We start from the raw sequence: 16,132 nt of genomic DNA on the forward strand, positions 1-16,132 counted from the left end.
ACAGGGAGGGGAACAACACACACTGGGGCCTGTTTGGGGGTTGCTGGGGGAGGGAGAGCATCAGGATAAATAGCTAATGCATGTGGGGCTTAAGATCTAGGTAATGGGTTGATAGGTGCAACAAACCACCATGACACACATTTATCTATGTGACAAACCTGCATGTCCTGCACGTGTATCCCACAACTTAAATTAAATTAAATTAAAGTAATTATGCTAAATCTACTCTCTTTGTGCTCTATAAGTGGAACAACAAAGCCTGGATGACAGTATTTCTGTCTACAGCATGATATACTGAATATTTTAAGCCCACTATTAAGTCCTACTGCTTAGGAAAAAGATATTTCTTTCAAAATATTACTGCTCATTGACAATGCACCTGATCACTAGAGAACTCTGATGAAGGTGTACAAGAAGATTAATGTTTCTTTCATGCCTGCCAAAACAACATTCATTCTGCAATCCATGGATCTAGGAGTCATTTTTATTTTCAAGTCTTACTATTTAAGAAACACATTGCATACAGTTTTAGCTGCTATAGATAGTGATTTCTGTAAAGGATCTGGGCAAAGTAAATTTTAAAACTTCTGGAAAGGATTTACTACTCTAGATACAATTAAGAACATTTGTGACTCACAGGAGAAGGTCAAGATACCAACATTTACCGGCATTTGGAAGAAGTTGATGCTAACCCTCATGATGACTTTGAAAGTTTCAAGGTTTCAGTAGAAGAAGTAACTGCAGATGTTGCTGAATTGCTGCAATTCATGATAAAACTTGAAGGGATGAGGAGCTACTTCTTATGGGAGCCAAGAAATTGATTTCTTGAGATGGATTCTACATCTGATGAAGACGCTGTGAACATTGTTGAAATAACAGCAAAGGTTTTAGAATATAACATAAACTTACTTGATAAAGCAGTGGCAGTGTTTGAGGGAATTGACCTCAATTTTGAAAGAAGATATACTTTGGGAAAAATGTTATCGAACAGCATCACATGCTACAGAGAAATCTTTCATTAAACGAAGAGTCAATGAATGTGGCAAACTTCATTGTGGTATTATTTTAAGAAATTGGCATAGCCACCCAAAACTTCACAACCACCACCCTGATCAGTCATCAGTTACCACCATTTAGGCAAGACCCTCTGTCAGCAAAAAGAGCACAAGTTGCTGAAGACTCAGGTGATTGTTAGCATTTTCTAGTATAAAGTATTTTTAACTAAGGTATGTACACTTTTTAGACACAATTCCATTACACACTTAATAGACTACAGGACAGTGCAATGTAGACATAACTTTTATATTCACTGGGAAACAAAAAAACTCGTGAGTTATTATATTATGATATTTGCTTTTTTGCAGTGATCTGAAACTGCACCTGCAATATCTTTGAGGTATGCCTGTGTGTACGTGTACATATATGTATGTATACACATACATACACAGAGAGAGAGAGACAGAGAGAGACAGAGAGAGAGAGAGAACAGAGGTTATTTTAAGAATTGGTTCATTTGGTCATGGAGGTTGGTGAGTCCAAAACATGCAGGATGGTCCAGCAGACTGAGGACCCAAGGAGTGGATTTTGCAACTCAAATCCGAAGGCTGTCAACTGGGAGATTTCCCTCTTCCTTTGAGAATATCAGTTGTTGTTATTGTTGTTGTTTTTGTTTCTTAAGGCCTTCAATTCTTTAAATGAGGCCCATCCACATTATGGAGGGTACTCTATTTTACTCATCTACTGATTAATCTCATCTAAAAAATAGTTTCACAGCAACATAGATGTGTTTGACCAAATATCCAAGTACCATGGACTAGCCAAGCTGGCATATAAGGTTAATCATCATACTCTCTGTGTGGTATCTCATCATTTAGCCCAAAGAAGCTTGGGTTTCTTTACAGCATAGCATCTGGCTTCCCATGGAGAGCAAGTGGATCTGTTAGACCTGGGCTCAGGAGTCCCAGGATATCATTACTGTTGCGTTCTATTGGTGAAAGAAAGTCACAGGTCTAGCTCATAGCTAAGGGGAAGAAAACTACAACCTACTTCATGGTGTGAGGAATAGCATGTGTGGGCAGGGATGAGAGGAATAGTTGGAGACTAGCTATCACAATCTTCCCTCTGGCCACAGCACTTCTTGTCCCTTTTCGGAAAGTCTCATCACATTACAGTGCTGGATCCAGCTTCAAGGTCCAAAATCACATCGACTAAATCACATATATTTAAAGTTGATGTTCCCGGCCGGGCGCGGTGGCTCAAGCCTGTAATCCCAGCACTTTGGGAGGCCAAGGCGGGCGGATCACAAAGTCAGGAGTTCAAGACAAGCCTGGCCAATATGGTGAAACTCCATCTCTACTAAAAATACAAAAATTAGCCGGGAGTGGTGGCAGACACCTGTAGACCCAGCTACTCGGGAGGCTGAGGCAGGAGAATCACTTGAACCCGGAAGGCGGAGGTTGTAGTGAGCCGAGATTGGGCCACTGCACTCCAGCCTGGGAGACAGAGTGAGACTCCGTCTCAAAAAAAAAAAAAAAAAAAAAAAAAAAAAAAAAAAAGAAAAGAAAAGAAAGTAGATGTTCCCTGTTTATCTAGAGACTTGTACCTAAAATGATACCTTCTGTATGATCTCCCTTCCCTGCAACATACTTTGATGAGACAGGGATTGTTGTATCTCTAGCAATAAAGTCAGCCATTCAAAGGAAGGGAAATGAGAGGCACATAGCAATCGGTGCTTCATAAAAATTCTGAGATCCAGCTGGGAACATGTTACCAATTCCCTCAAATCTAGGTTTCCTGAAAAGGATCCTGTTCTCTGGATGTGGATTTCTATTCCATTGTTTTCAGTGGCTCTTGACTCTCTCCTCTAAGTTAACCTTCCTTTTCTGTAAGAAATGTCTCTCATTTGCAAACGGAGTCACTTTCTGAGCCTATTTATTCCATTAAAGGTTTGGAGGCCTAAAATCTTCTTTTCATTTTGTCCTGTCACTCTCCCTTTTCTTCCAAGGTGGTACAACTTCTTTTAAAACTTTGTAATTTTCTAATATATCCAATTATATTTCATTCCATTGGGCGAAAGCTATTTCCCCAAGTCTCTTTAAGACAGACACTTTTCTACTTTAGACTGAGAGTCAGAATCCTGTGCAGTAACATTTTTAAGAGTTTAATCACGCTTGTCTCCTAGCAGAGTGGAACTTACAAGGGTTTTAAGAGGTATCTTACTACCACATTCTTGACTTAATATTTACCCTGAGGCCACATTGTACTAGCAGTACTTGATTTGATCAGAGACCATTTTTTTACTCTGAAAACCTTCTGCCATCTGGAGGGGCTGAGAATGAGAAATAATATCATTTTCTAAGCCAGCAAGTCCTGAGTTGGACTTTGTGGATTAAAATAACAGTTTCCTATTTCTGATGGGTAGGATTTTCCTGAATATGTCTTCTGCTCCATGTGGTATTGATTAGGTAGGTCACTTACTTGGCTGCATTTAGTCAGTAGCTGGTCTGGGCTGGATGGTCTAAGAAAGGTTCAGTCACATACCTGGCACCTCTGAGCTTTTCCATATGGCCTCTGTGTGGAATCATCCTGGGCTTGCTAATAGGATGACTGATTCAGACTGGCCAGACTTTTTCTTTTTCTTTTTTTCTTTTTTTTTTAAAAACGGATTCTTGCTCTGTCTCCAGGCTGGAGTGCAGTGGCGTGATCTCAGCTCACTGCAACCTCCGCCTCCTGGGTTCAAGCGATTCTCCTGCCTCAGCCTCCTGAGTAGCTTGGACTACAGGTGCCCATCACCACGCCCGGCTAATTTTTCTATTTTTTAGCGGAAATGAGGTTTCACCATGTTGGCCAGGATGGTGTCGGTCTCTTGCAGACTGGTCAGACTTTTTATGTGGAGGCTGACTCCAAGGGTAGGTGTTTTAAAGGAACAGGCCTGCCCAATGTGTAAACACTTATCTAGCATTTGCTTGCATCATTTTTCTACTGTGCCAAAGCAAGTCATATGGCAAGGCCAGGATCAACATGGAAGAAACTGTGTCTGGAATTGGTGCGTTCTTGGTCTCACTGACTTCAAGAATGAAGCCGCGGACCCTCACGGTGAGTGTTACAATTCTTAAAGATGGTGTCTCCGGAGTTTGGTCCTTCTGATGTTTGGACGTGTTCGGAGTTTATTCCTTCTGGTGGATTCATGGTCTCGCTGGCTTCAGGAGTGAAGCTGCAGACCTTGGCAGTGAGTGTTACAGTTCTTAAGGCGGCGCGTCTGGAATTGTTTGTTCCTCCCGTTAGGAGTTGTCCGTTCCTCCCAGTGGGTTCGCAGCTTCATTCTTGAAGTCAGTGAGACCAAGAACCCACCAATGCCAGACACAAAACTACATGAAGTGGGAGTGCCAAGAGGTAGCATTTATTATGGGTCGCCCATATAACAATCTCTCACAGAGAATAGTTTGGTAGCTGTAGAGAAATAAATTTGTCATCTTCTTCTACCTTTTATTAGTAGTATGACTTAGGGCAAATTGCTGTGCTTCTGGGATTCTTATTTGCTGCTTGTAAAATAGAAAACATGACACAGATGTTCCTAGATCTTTGTGACAACTGTACACACATATGCATGCACACACACGAGGTACTCACAGTGGTACTTAACAATGGCTACCGTGTTTTCATGGTGTACTTGGCAGACCGGCAGTTAGATATTGAGTGGACTAACTGTGATTTTATCATATCAGGACCAGGTTTTAATCAGAAATCAGTGAGGCATAGCTCAAGGTGATTAAAGGTAAAAAGGTTAAAAGTTGAAAAGAAAGGTCAGTGTTGGAGACCATTAGTTCTTGGCCAAAAGCTGTTGGCCTTGGGAGAGGTGGAAGTTTGAGATCAGGGATCACAGTTATAGGAGAATACACAGTGATGGTGAAGATTGGAGCCAGAAAATAAGTCAGGATTATATGGGGTCCAAAAAAGCAGAGTCAGGGCACTCATGAATCCAAACCAGATACAGAAACTTCGGGAGTCAGAGAGCAGAAATCGGACATAGGCAAGAAATCCAGGAAAACAAGAATTAGATATGCCCAATATGTTGAAACAAATAGCTATGGGGTGCAAAGGCAAGAGAAAAATCAGTGGCTCCAAACATAATTATAGCCAAAAGTAAAACCTCGTCACAGTGTGTGGGCAGATCTTGAGCCACAGGTGGAAAAAGACATCTGGTTAGAATAGGATGGGAGCAAATTGGTAGCTCCCGACACGCATCAGAACCCCTTTAAATTTTCATGGGATTCAGGTTGTTCCTTCAATTATTTCCATGATCTAATCTTTAACTGCTTGAGAATATGATGTTTTCCTAAAAAGGGACTCCCACACAGAAACTGTCAGGCTATGAAGTTGTCGATGGCATTTGTAGTACTCACACAGTTCAAAAAAATGATGCTATCTCTACCATCTTTTGTTCCATCTGTAGAACAGTCAGTTTTTTTGGTTATAGCAGTTGTCTTCCTTGAATGTGTTCCTACTCAGAGGGAAATCAGAATTGCCAGTGCTCCTCTCTAAGTCTCAGTTGCAGAAATCAGGATTTTTTCTGAATCATTCTGAAAATCTTATCTTTCCTCATGCTGATTATTATTTCAGTCTGAAAGCTTATGCTATCTTATAAAGTCACATTGTACTTTCGTTTTTCCATTGAAAATTCTGAATAGAATAAAATGAAATCATTTAAAGTCATGTTTAAGAGAAGTAGAGTTTCTTGATTAAAAAGGAGAAATTTAGAGCGGCATTCAAAAGCAATACATTAAAAGGAAAAAGAAGTATGCATTCACGCAGTTCTTGTTGGGGAGGATAGCTTCTTTTCTTTATCATTAGAACCATTAAGAAGTTCATTTAATTTCTTTTAAAGATTTCAATTATGAATGTATCTTAGGCATTGATAGGGAGTAATTTTTAGATCTGACTTTTTTTATATAGTATTGTTCATTTTTATAGCTTTTCTGAGATTCTTGGCAGTGAGTCAGCACACAGCATTTCTACCTGTAGTCCAGTTTATATGAGTCCTACTTTCATGCACCACTGTCATGGTGATGTCTCGGTTGGTAGCAATCACGGTCAGTAGCCTGAAGATCTATAGCATCTAAATATGTAGAATGAATTTTTAATGTCTATGAGAGCCTTTGTTTCTCCAGTACCAGGTTTCTTTGTGGACCCTGAATCTGAGGAGAACATAACTGTCAATTAGAACCACTTTTTAAGAATTGCCATAATTAAGATTTTTGATGATCAAGTTATTAATTGGGAAACAGTGTCTCTATATTTTGTTCTGATGCTTTTTTATGTCCTAGAGCAAGGGTCAGCATACTTTTACTGTGAATGGCTTGGTAGTAAATATTTTCAGCTTTGTGGGCCACATCATCTCTGCTACAAATACCAAACTACCATGTGGCACAACAGCAGAAAAGGACCTATGCATAGACTGCTGTCTTTAATGTCAATATAGTATCAGTGGAAAAGACAGGGCTTAATAAAAACTTTGTGTAATATGATCTCTTTGGCATAAAATTAAGAAATACGTAGAAGTAAACATTGTTACAAAAACTTTTGCAAATGTGTGTCCCTTTTCCCAGCACTCATGAATAACAGTCATTTCTAAACAGACTTCTCTGTTTTTGCCAAGTATTATTTATTCTCATATAGTAACAGTTTAGGACAGGTGTCAGCAAACTACTGCCACAGGCTAAATCCTGCACCTTGTCTTCTCCTCTCATGCCACATAGATATTCAAATGAGGAATCTATGCATAGGTGTTTGACCCACCCATCAGCAGAACATGCCCTTTCTGGAGCTCCGTTTCTCACTCTCAGTAGTGCTGACCGCTTAGGAGGAGCTGTCCATGTTCTTTTGTTTGAAATTCCCTATGAAAAAGTGACATCTTTTGCGAAGTGATTGCTAGAACTAATGGGGCCTTTTTGTGTTTGCAGACCTGTTTTCCTCAGTGAAGCTAGCAGGGACTGGTAAGGAATCAGAATTACAATCTCGTCTTTATTAGCACTGTGTTTGCATCAGTCCTCTCTTGAGAAACAGTGCAAGTTGAGATAAATTTCTCCTGTGAAGTGATACAATTCATTTTCATCTCACATACGCATGGCCTTGGTGCCATCCAGAACACACTTTTTGCTGTTGTTGATGTAACTGAGATGTTTTTAAGAGGTTTTAGTTTGAGTTTATTTTAGATAATACCAATAATTGAATGATTTACTAGTGTTTACTACAGAGGTTTAAAAAATCATTACTACCTATAAAATTGAATAAAGTAAAAATGATTTAGAACTAAAGATAATCTCAAAATTGCACATTAGATAACTATCCTATAGTAGAAGATATTCAGTCTGCATCACAATATTTGAAACAAATACAACATTTCACCATAAGACAAGAGCAAAATGCACAAAGAATCGAGTGATCCATGCAATAGACTTTATGAACACAAAGCCCGTGGCCAAAATGAGGCAAGAGGAAGTATCAGGGGTACAGAGACGTCATGTGCAGTACCACATACCACCCCTGGGGAGTGATAAACTTTTTTGTGTATTTGCATTTGACTGATTTCACTATGTAAAAACATAATATGGTGGGGAAAATCACATCTGAATCCACAAAGTGTCCATGGTATATTGATATGTACCCCTAATTTATCAATTTTGTATGAACTTCTTTGCATTAGAGAAACATGTTTCAGAATACATTGTGCTTTGCAAGTGTTTGCACGTTGCAAACTATGTACTTATCTCATTGAATCTTCACAATTACTGCATGCAGTGGGCACTATTTTCATACCTGTTCTACAGATGAGTAGACATATACAAGTTAAATAACTTGCCAGAGGCTTTGAGGAAATACATAACAGTATATTAGAGATGGGATTGAATGATTCTAATTTTCAGGAAGAAGAGGAAAGTGAATTCTCCCCAGTTATATCCTTAGGGAGTAGGACATTAATCATATTTCTTTTAGTTCTTTTTGCAAATGTTACTTTCACAGAGGCTTCTCATGGATCCCTGTCTAAAATTACTCCCCATTCTATAGACTTTTGTTTAAAAAAAATAGAGGCCACAATGTACATACTCCAAGGCCAACTGCCATTAACCATGTAGCCAAAATTTAAATTATCCCTTTTCCCCAAAATACTAGCTCTAACCATAAACAAAATGGGAAATGTGAGCTTTTCATCCTTGTCAAAATGACTCAGTAAAATTAAACCAATCAGCTGCAGACAAATCAGCTTAAACAGTTTTACTTGTCCTAAAAGGAATATAAGTTTATAATAGCCAACCACAGTGAAGACGGATATAGTTCCTTAATTACGCTTTATAAGCTGCATTTTAAATGCTGTGAACAGAGCTTTTTACCACTTTTGATTTGAGGTCCCTGGTTTGCAAACTGTCCTTTTGTATGCTCAATAAACTTTAAAAAAAATTTCTAACTTGATCTGATTTTAATTTTAACACATTCTCTTTACTTTAGCACTTTTTATATCCTAAACACATGACACTAACATTCTATATAGCTCACTTGTTTATATTGTTTATTTTCTCTTCCCCTACACTGAAATTCTATGAAGGCAGGAATTTTTGTCATTGTCACACTACTGTATTTCCGATGCCTAATATAGGCGCTCGATAAATAATTATTGAATGGATGAATGAATCAATTGATTAATCTTGGGAAAAGTTCTTAATGGATCTTTAAAAAAAAAAATCTTGTGAGCCTTTCGAAAGGAAAGCGGTGATCACCTGGAGTTTGTATTAGGTCACTAATAGTAAAGCATATAATTAAATAACTTACTTTTCCCATAAGACCAGTGTATCCAAGGAGTGCTGTTCCCACTGTCTGTCTGAATTTCAACAACGCTTGATAAAACCTTCCATGATGAACTTATGCTTAAGATGTAGGAAGGCAGTTGACAATACTGTTAGGCGAGTCACAGCTGAATGCCTCTATTCATGAATCAATGTTTAGAGAGAGACCTCTAGTAACTGGCTGGAGGATTTGGTTTTCACATTTCCTATTCACCATTTTCATTGTTAATTTTGAGGGTGGCATTAATGGCATAAGGAGCTAATCCACAAATGAAACAAAAATGGCAGGAACCATTAATACGGCTGTTAACAAAATCAGCATACAAAAATTACTTGACCAACTAAAGGGGAGAGGTAAATATAATAAGACAAAACACTAAAATGAAAATGTAAAAGTCTAAAACACCAGAGAGAAGTAGTAACTAATGTTGTTTGAGGAGCAATAGGAGCTAAGGTGAGACCTAGTTTAATAACAACTGTAGGTTTAGGTGGTAGTTACATAAGCATAAATCAATAATATGACGTTATTCCCCACCCCCCAAATATTCATTAATTCTTGGGTTTCATGAATAGAACTGGGTTTAGAATAGAAAAGGTAATGATTTGGCTGTAAATTTATGTTGCTTCTCCCATACCTAGAACTATGACCCCAACCCAGGGCAATTCACTTTAAGAACATTGAGAAGTAGTGTACACCTAAAACTTGTAATCCTCATTGAAAGATGAGTCAAAACTGTATCACATGAAGAATATCTAAAGCTGTGGTTCCAAACTTATGGCCTTCAGATGTGTTCTAAATAGACCATATGGGGTTTTCAGAAATTTGAATTTGTGGCAGATGTTTCAAAATTAGTAGATGTCTCATTAAATATGGATTTCTGGGATTTACTCTTGCTACTGTGAAGGTGTATGATCCTGTGTTTGCGCTCCTCTCAGACCGCTTTACTCATTTACTTTAAATGTCTGGTGCCTATGGCAATCGGGGTGCTAACAACTGGGGGGATAAAAAAAGGACTGGGAAATTCATGGCCTGTAAAACAAGGTTGGGGTGGGAGAGATACAAATATATCTGGAGGGCTTTAATAGGGCAGAGAAATTAGACCCAATCTTTGTGTCCCCAAAACGTTAAACACTGGTGTTAATAATAAGAAAACTTATTCCCATTAACTATATAGAATAACTATCTTATAGTGACTTGAGACTTGCTGTTTTATTCATCTTTTGTTCATCAATACCGAGAAGAGTTTCTGACAATGGTTGTACTCAGCAACTCTTAACTGAATAAATGTGGCAAAACAGGTTGTGAGTGGTTAATTCCATTCCAGGAGCAGCTAGAATGTATGCTCTTTGAGAGCAGAGATCTTTGTCAATTTTGTTTACAGCTATATCAGAGCACCTAAATCAGTGCCTGCCATGTAGTAGGAGCTCATTAAATATTTGTAGATTTCATAATTGGAGATATTCAAACATAGAATCATGGTCTACTTGCCAGTGCTGTAGGAAAAATTAATTAACAATACAAGCAGAGGGTCATGAAACAAGGGAAACACTGAAGTAGATGACATTTAAAGTCACTGCCAACTCTGAAAGTCTATCAGACAGTGACATAGAATGGGATTACGTAGTTTACATTAACTATTAAACATAGTAAAGTTAAAGTAGAGTAGGTATGTGTGATAACAAAACTGAGAAAGCAGTTTGCCAGTTATTTATTTATGGTATGGACAGGAAATTACTGGCTAGATTTTTAAATGAAAATATCCAACAGTTGAAGATTTTTCTGATATTTAACTATATCTTACATCTTATATCCATAGTGATGACAGTGATTATTCCATTTTCAATCGTTTTGTGCCATCTAAGCAGCAGTTAATCATTCCTGTGTGATGAAAATATACTTTTATTCCCTGATATTTGTAATTTAACTTACAAAACACATGTTGCCTTGAGGTTTGGCATGCTTTGCTATTCTATCCTTCAAGGAGACCCATGATGACAAATCAAACCATTGAGAACTGATTTCAGTTTTCATTGCTTCCGGTGGTAACTGAAGGTGACGTTTTGAAAAATCATACTATAACTAACCTAGAAAATAATGTTCAGAGGCCAACATGTGGCAAAGGAACACATAGCTAAGTCTATAGTTTTTAAATGCTTGTAAAAATTCTATGCACCTTTTATTGTGAAGGTCTAGCATTTTAATATTTTTAAAATCAAGAAAGATGAAAAATTTCTTTATAAATTTGAAGGGAAAATAAAAAGTCTAAAGCCCTGAATTTGAGTTCTAGAAATGAATGTATTTAAAATGCAGTCCTGAGGTGCTGTATGCTAACTATGTAAAGCATTAGCTTATTAAATTCTGGGAAACTTACGTTTATTTGAAGCTGGATATGGTAATAGATTTTTGTTAAATGTTATTTTATGAGGGATAACATTTTCTTCTGCATAGATTCAGGAAAAAAGAAAAGAAGCACTTAATTGTTAAAAGGTTAGTGGATACTTAATGGTTGGATTAGACCTATGCATCATCATGTTTACAGCACAGAACAATGGGAGAAATTTCTTTTATAGAGTGGTGCCACATAAGCTTAACATCCTGTATCATCATTGTCATCATTATTATGTTTTGAGTAGACAAGCGTCTATCTCTGAGGAATACTTAGCAATTTATGATTTGTTTTAATTAGTTTTCCCAGCCTTCTCATAGGGCATGGGGGACATATTGCTTAACCCTAGTTTTAGAGCAAGCCTTAGGTAAAATGGTGATGCAAGCACTGTTTTATTTTGGTGACTCTTCTGCTTGCAGGGATACCTCCTCTTTGCACAGCACCTTATTTCTCTTTCTGTGAGCTAAAGGAGAAAATTATTATACATTTTTGTACTTAAAAATACATAGTTGAAAATTTCAAATATATGCAAAAGTACAGAGAATAGTATTGGTTAGTGCGAAAGCAATTGTGTTTTTTGCCATTATTTTTAAATTTAAAAATTTGCCATTTAAAAATAATGGCAAAAAACACAATTGCTTTTGCACCAACCTAATATAACGCATCTTGAATACTCATCACACAGTTTTAACAATTCTCTATATACAACCAGTTCTTGTTTCATCTGTGCCCCTACTCATATTTCCTTCCTCTACAATTATTTTCAAACAAATTCAATACACAATATTTCTTCATCTGTAAGTCCTTTAGTGTGTACCTAAAACTAGTCTTTTAAAAATTACCTCAAAAACATTAAGATGCTTGTAAATTTTCCTAACAAATTTCCTAATAATTTCTTATTATCAAATTTAGCTAATTTTAAAAATAATTTTATTAAAAATTTAGTTTTTTGGTATGAAATGGTAGCAAGTAAGGTTAACAGATCGAAATCATTATGTGTTTGAATTCTCTTTTAGACTATAAATTTCCTCTTTCTATCCTTTCTCTTGTGCCCTTTAAAAAAAAAAAACTGGGTCGTACATCTTACAGAGTTTCTCATAAGTTCAATTTTGCTAATTGTGTCTCTATCATGTTGTTCAACCTGTCCCTTGAATTTTCTATAATTATTAGTTAAAGGCTTGATAAATGAATAATGTTTTATTATTTTGAGAGGATAAGCATATTTTGTTCCCCAGCTTTATTAAATAATAAATAATAAATAAAAATTGTATATATTTGAAGTAGACATGTTATGACTTGATATATGTATACATTGTATAATGATTACCACAATCAAATTAATCAATGCATCCATCCCTATAAATGGTTACCTTATTCTATGTATATGTATATGTATGTGTATGTGTATGTGTGTATGTGTGTGTGTGTGTGGGGTAAGGATACTTAATATTTACTCTCTTAGCAAACTTAAACAATACAGTATTATTATCTATAGTCACCAAGCTGCAATATTAAGTCCCCATAATGTATTTGTTTTACAACTGAAAGTTAGTATGCTGTGTCCAACATTACCCCATTTCCACCATGTCCCAGATTCTGGCAACCACCTATGAGTTGAACTATTTTAGATTACACATATAAGCAAGATCATACAGCATTTGTCTGTCTGTGTCTGGTTTATTTCAGTTAGCTTAATGTTCTCCAGGTTTATCCATGTTTTCTCAAATGGCAGGATTTTTTTTCTTTTTACTGTTGAATAATATTCCATTGTATATATACCACATTTTCTCTATTAATTCATTTGTCAATGGACACTTATGTTGGTTCCATACCTTGGCTGTTGTCAATAATGCTGCAAGAAACATGACAATGTAGATATCTCTTCAGCATGCTTCTTTCATTTCCTTTGGATATGTACCCAAACATTAGAGTTCTGGACCATATGGTATCTCTATTTTTAATTTTTTGAGGAACCTTCATACTGTTTTCCATACTGGAGGTACCAATTTACGTTTTCACCAGCAGTGCTACAGGTGTTCCCTATTCTCCACATCATCACCAACACTTTTTATAACCATCCTAACGGGTGTGAGAAGATACCTCATTGTGGTTTTGATGTGCATTTCCCTGGTGATTAATGATGGTGAAGACCATTTTATATACCTTTTGGTCATTTGTATGTCATCTTTGGAGAAATGTCTATTCAAGTCCTTTGCCTATTTTAAAAATGGGTTATTGGAGTGTTTACTATTGAGTTGTAGGGTTTTATTGTGTATTTTGAACATATCAGGTACACTCAGGCCTTTGTATCTGTGAGTTATGCATACAGGGATTCAATTATCTGAGAATCAAAAATATTTGATAAAAAATAAAATAAGAAAACAATAAAAATAATAAGATTAAAAAGTAATATAGTATAATTATTTACATAGTATTTACATAGTATTAGTATTATAAATAATCTAGAGATGATTTAAAGCATACAGGAGAATGCATGTAGGTTATATGCAAATACTATGCTATTTTATATGCAGGACTTGAGCATCTGAAGATTTTGGTTTCTGCAGAGGGTAGGAAAGGTTGAACCAATCCCCCATGGATACCAAGGTAAAACTATGTATGGTTTCCAAATATTTTCTTTCATCCATACGTAGAAAATATTTCATTTTGTTGATTGTTTCCTTTGCTGTGCAAGAGATTTTAAGTCTGATGTAGTTCCATTTATTTTTTATTTTGTTGCCTACACTTTTGGTATCATATTCAAATAATCATCACCAAGACCGGTGTCAAGAAGCTTTCCCACGTTTTCTTCCAGTTTTATGGTTTAATGTTTTAATTTCTTTTAAGTGAGTTTCTGTATTTTATGTAATAAAATATGGATACAGTTTCATTCTTTTGCATATGAACATCCAGTTTCTGCAGCAACATTTATTGAAGAGACTGTTATGTCCCCATTGCATATTATTCATGCCCTTGTCAAAGACTAATTGATTATATACCCAGGGTTTATTTCTGGGATATCTGTTCTGTTCCATTGTTCTGTATGTCTGTTTTGATGCCAGTAACACACTGTTTTGATTACTATAGCTTTGTAATATAGTTTGGAATCAGGGAGTATGACGTTTCCAACTTTGTTGTCTTTTTTTTTTTTGAGACAGAGTCTCACTCTGTTGCCCCAGGCTGGAGTGCAGTGGCACAATCTTGGCTCACTGCAACCTCTGCCTCCCAGGTTCAAGCAATTCTCTGCCTCACCCTCCCTAGTAAGTAGCTGGGATTATAGGCACCTGCCACCACGTTCGGCTAATTTTTTGAATTTTTAGTAGAGATAGGGTTTCACCAACTTGGCCAGGCTGGTCTTGAACTCCTGACCTCGTGATCCACCCACCTAGGCCTCCCAAAGTGCTGGGATTACAGGCATGAGCCACCATGCCCAGCCATTCTTCTTCCTTAAGACTGCCTTGACTCTGCAGGGTCTTTTGTGGTTTCATATGAATTTTAGGATGGTTTTCTCTATTTCTGTGAAAAATTTCATTGAAATTTTGATACGGATTGCTTTTAATATGTAGATCCCATGTGAACATTTTAACAATATTAAATCTTCCAATCCGTAAATATGGGATATATTTTCATTTTCATTAATGTCTTATAGCTTTAAGTGCAGAGATCTTTCACCTCCTTGGGTAAATTCATTCCTAAGTATTTTATCCTTTTAGATATTATTGTAAATGGGATTTTTAAAATTTTATGGATAGTTTATTATTAGTATATAGAAATGCAACTACTTGTTGTATGTTGATTTTGAATCCTATAAATTTGCTGAGTTATTTTCTTAATTATGACAGTTTTTTGGTGAAGTCCTTAGAGTTATTTTTTTTTTAATATGGAAGATGTCATTTGGATTCCTTTTATTTCTTTTTCTTGCCTAATTGCTCTGGCTAGGGCTTTCATTACTGTGTTGAACACAAGTGGCAAGAGTAAGCATTCTTGTTTTGTTTCAGATTTTAGAGAAGATGGTTTCAGTTTTCCACCATTTAGTGTGATGTTAGCGGTGGACTTCTCAAATGTGGCATTTTTTGTCATGAGGTTCATTCCTTCTGTTCCTAATTTGTTGAGAGTTTTTGTCATGAAAGGATGTTGGATTTTGTCAAATACTGTTTCTGCCTCTATGGAGATGATTATAGATCATATGATCTTTATCCTTCATTCTGTTCATTTGGTATATTACATTTATTGATTTATATAATAAATGTATATTGGATCATACTTGCAAATCTAGGATAAATTCCACTTAATCATGGTGAATGATAGTTTTAATGTGTTGTTGAATTCAGTTTGCTAGTATTTTGTTTAGGACTTTTGCAATTATGTTCACCAGGGATACTGCCCGGTAATTTTTTTTTTCTTACAGTGTCCTTATCTGATTTTGGTCTGAGGGTAATGCTGACCTCATAAAATCCCTTTGCTTTCATCCTATGTGTATCCTTAAGGCTTAAGTGAGTCTCTTATTGTCTCAATATAAGAGCATTTTGTTGGATTTTTTTTTAATTCATTCAGCCACTTTGTGTCTTTTGATTGAATAATTTAATCCATTTATATCCAAGATTAGTTATTATTTATAGGTAAGGAGTTATTACTACCATTTTAAAAATTGCCTTCTGATGGGTTTGTAGTTCTTGTGCTTTCTTTTTGGTTGTTGCTCTCTTTTGTGATTTGTTGATATTTTGTAGTGGTATGCTTTGATACCTTTTTGTCTTTTCTGGATCTAGTAGAGTTTTTTTCTTTTTTTTTTTTTTTTCCTTTGTGATCACTATGGGACTTTCAAAAAACATCTTATAGCACCTTATAATTATAATATTTTATTTTAAGCTGATGACAAGTTAATTTCAATCACATACAAAAACTCTACAC

The 16,132-nt window shown here is 36.2% G+C and overlaps 1 protein-coding gene across 6 annotated transcripts in view; it reads left to right on the forward strand.

Annotated features, from left to right (window-relative positions):
• PDE4D (phosphodiesterase 4D) overlaps positions 1-16,132 on the forward strand; it is a 1,590,976-nt gene that overhangs the window by 535,393 nt on the left and 1,039,451 nt on the right. The window contains exon 3 of one of the 6 annotated variants that reach the window (XM_050794368.1): positions 13,759-13,831. The exons of the other annotated variants lie outside the window; for them this stretch is intronic. Within the exon in view, the coding sequence (XP_050650325.1) occupies positions 13,820-13,831 (12 nt within the window). The 5' untranslated portion in view covers positions 13,759-13,819. The remainder of the gene's footprint in view (positions 1-13,758; positions 13,832-16,132) is intronic. 6 annotated transcript variants of the gene reach the window in all.

Source organism: Macaca thibetana, chromosome 6, assembly GCF_024542745.1.
Source record: "Macaca thibetana thibetana isolate TM-01 chromosome 6, ASM2454274v1, whole genome shotgun sequence".
In the NCBI taxonomy this organism is placed as follows: domain Eukaryota; kingdom Metazoa; phylum Chordata; class Mammalia; order Primates; family Cercopithecidae; genus Macaca; species Macaca thibetana.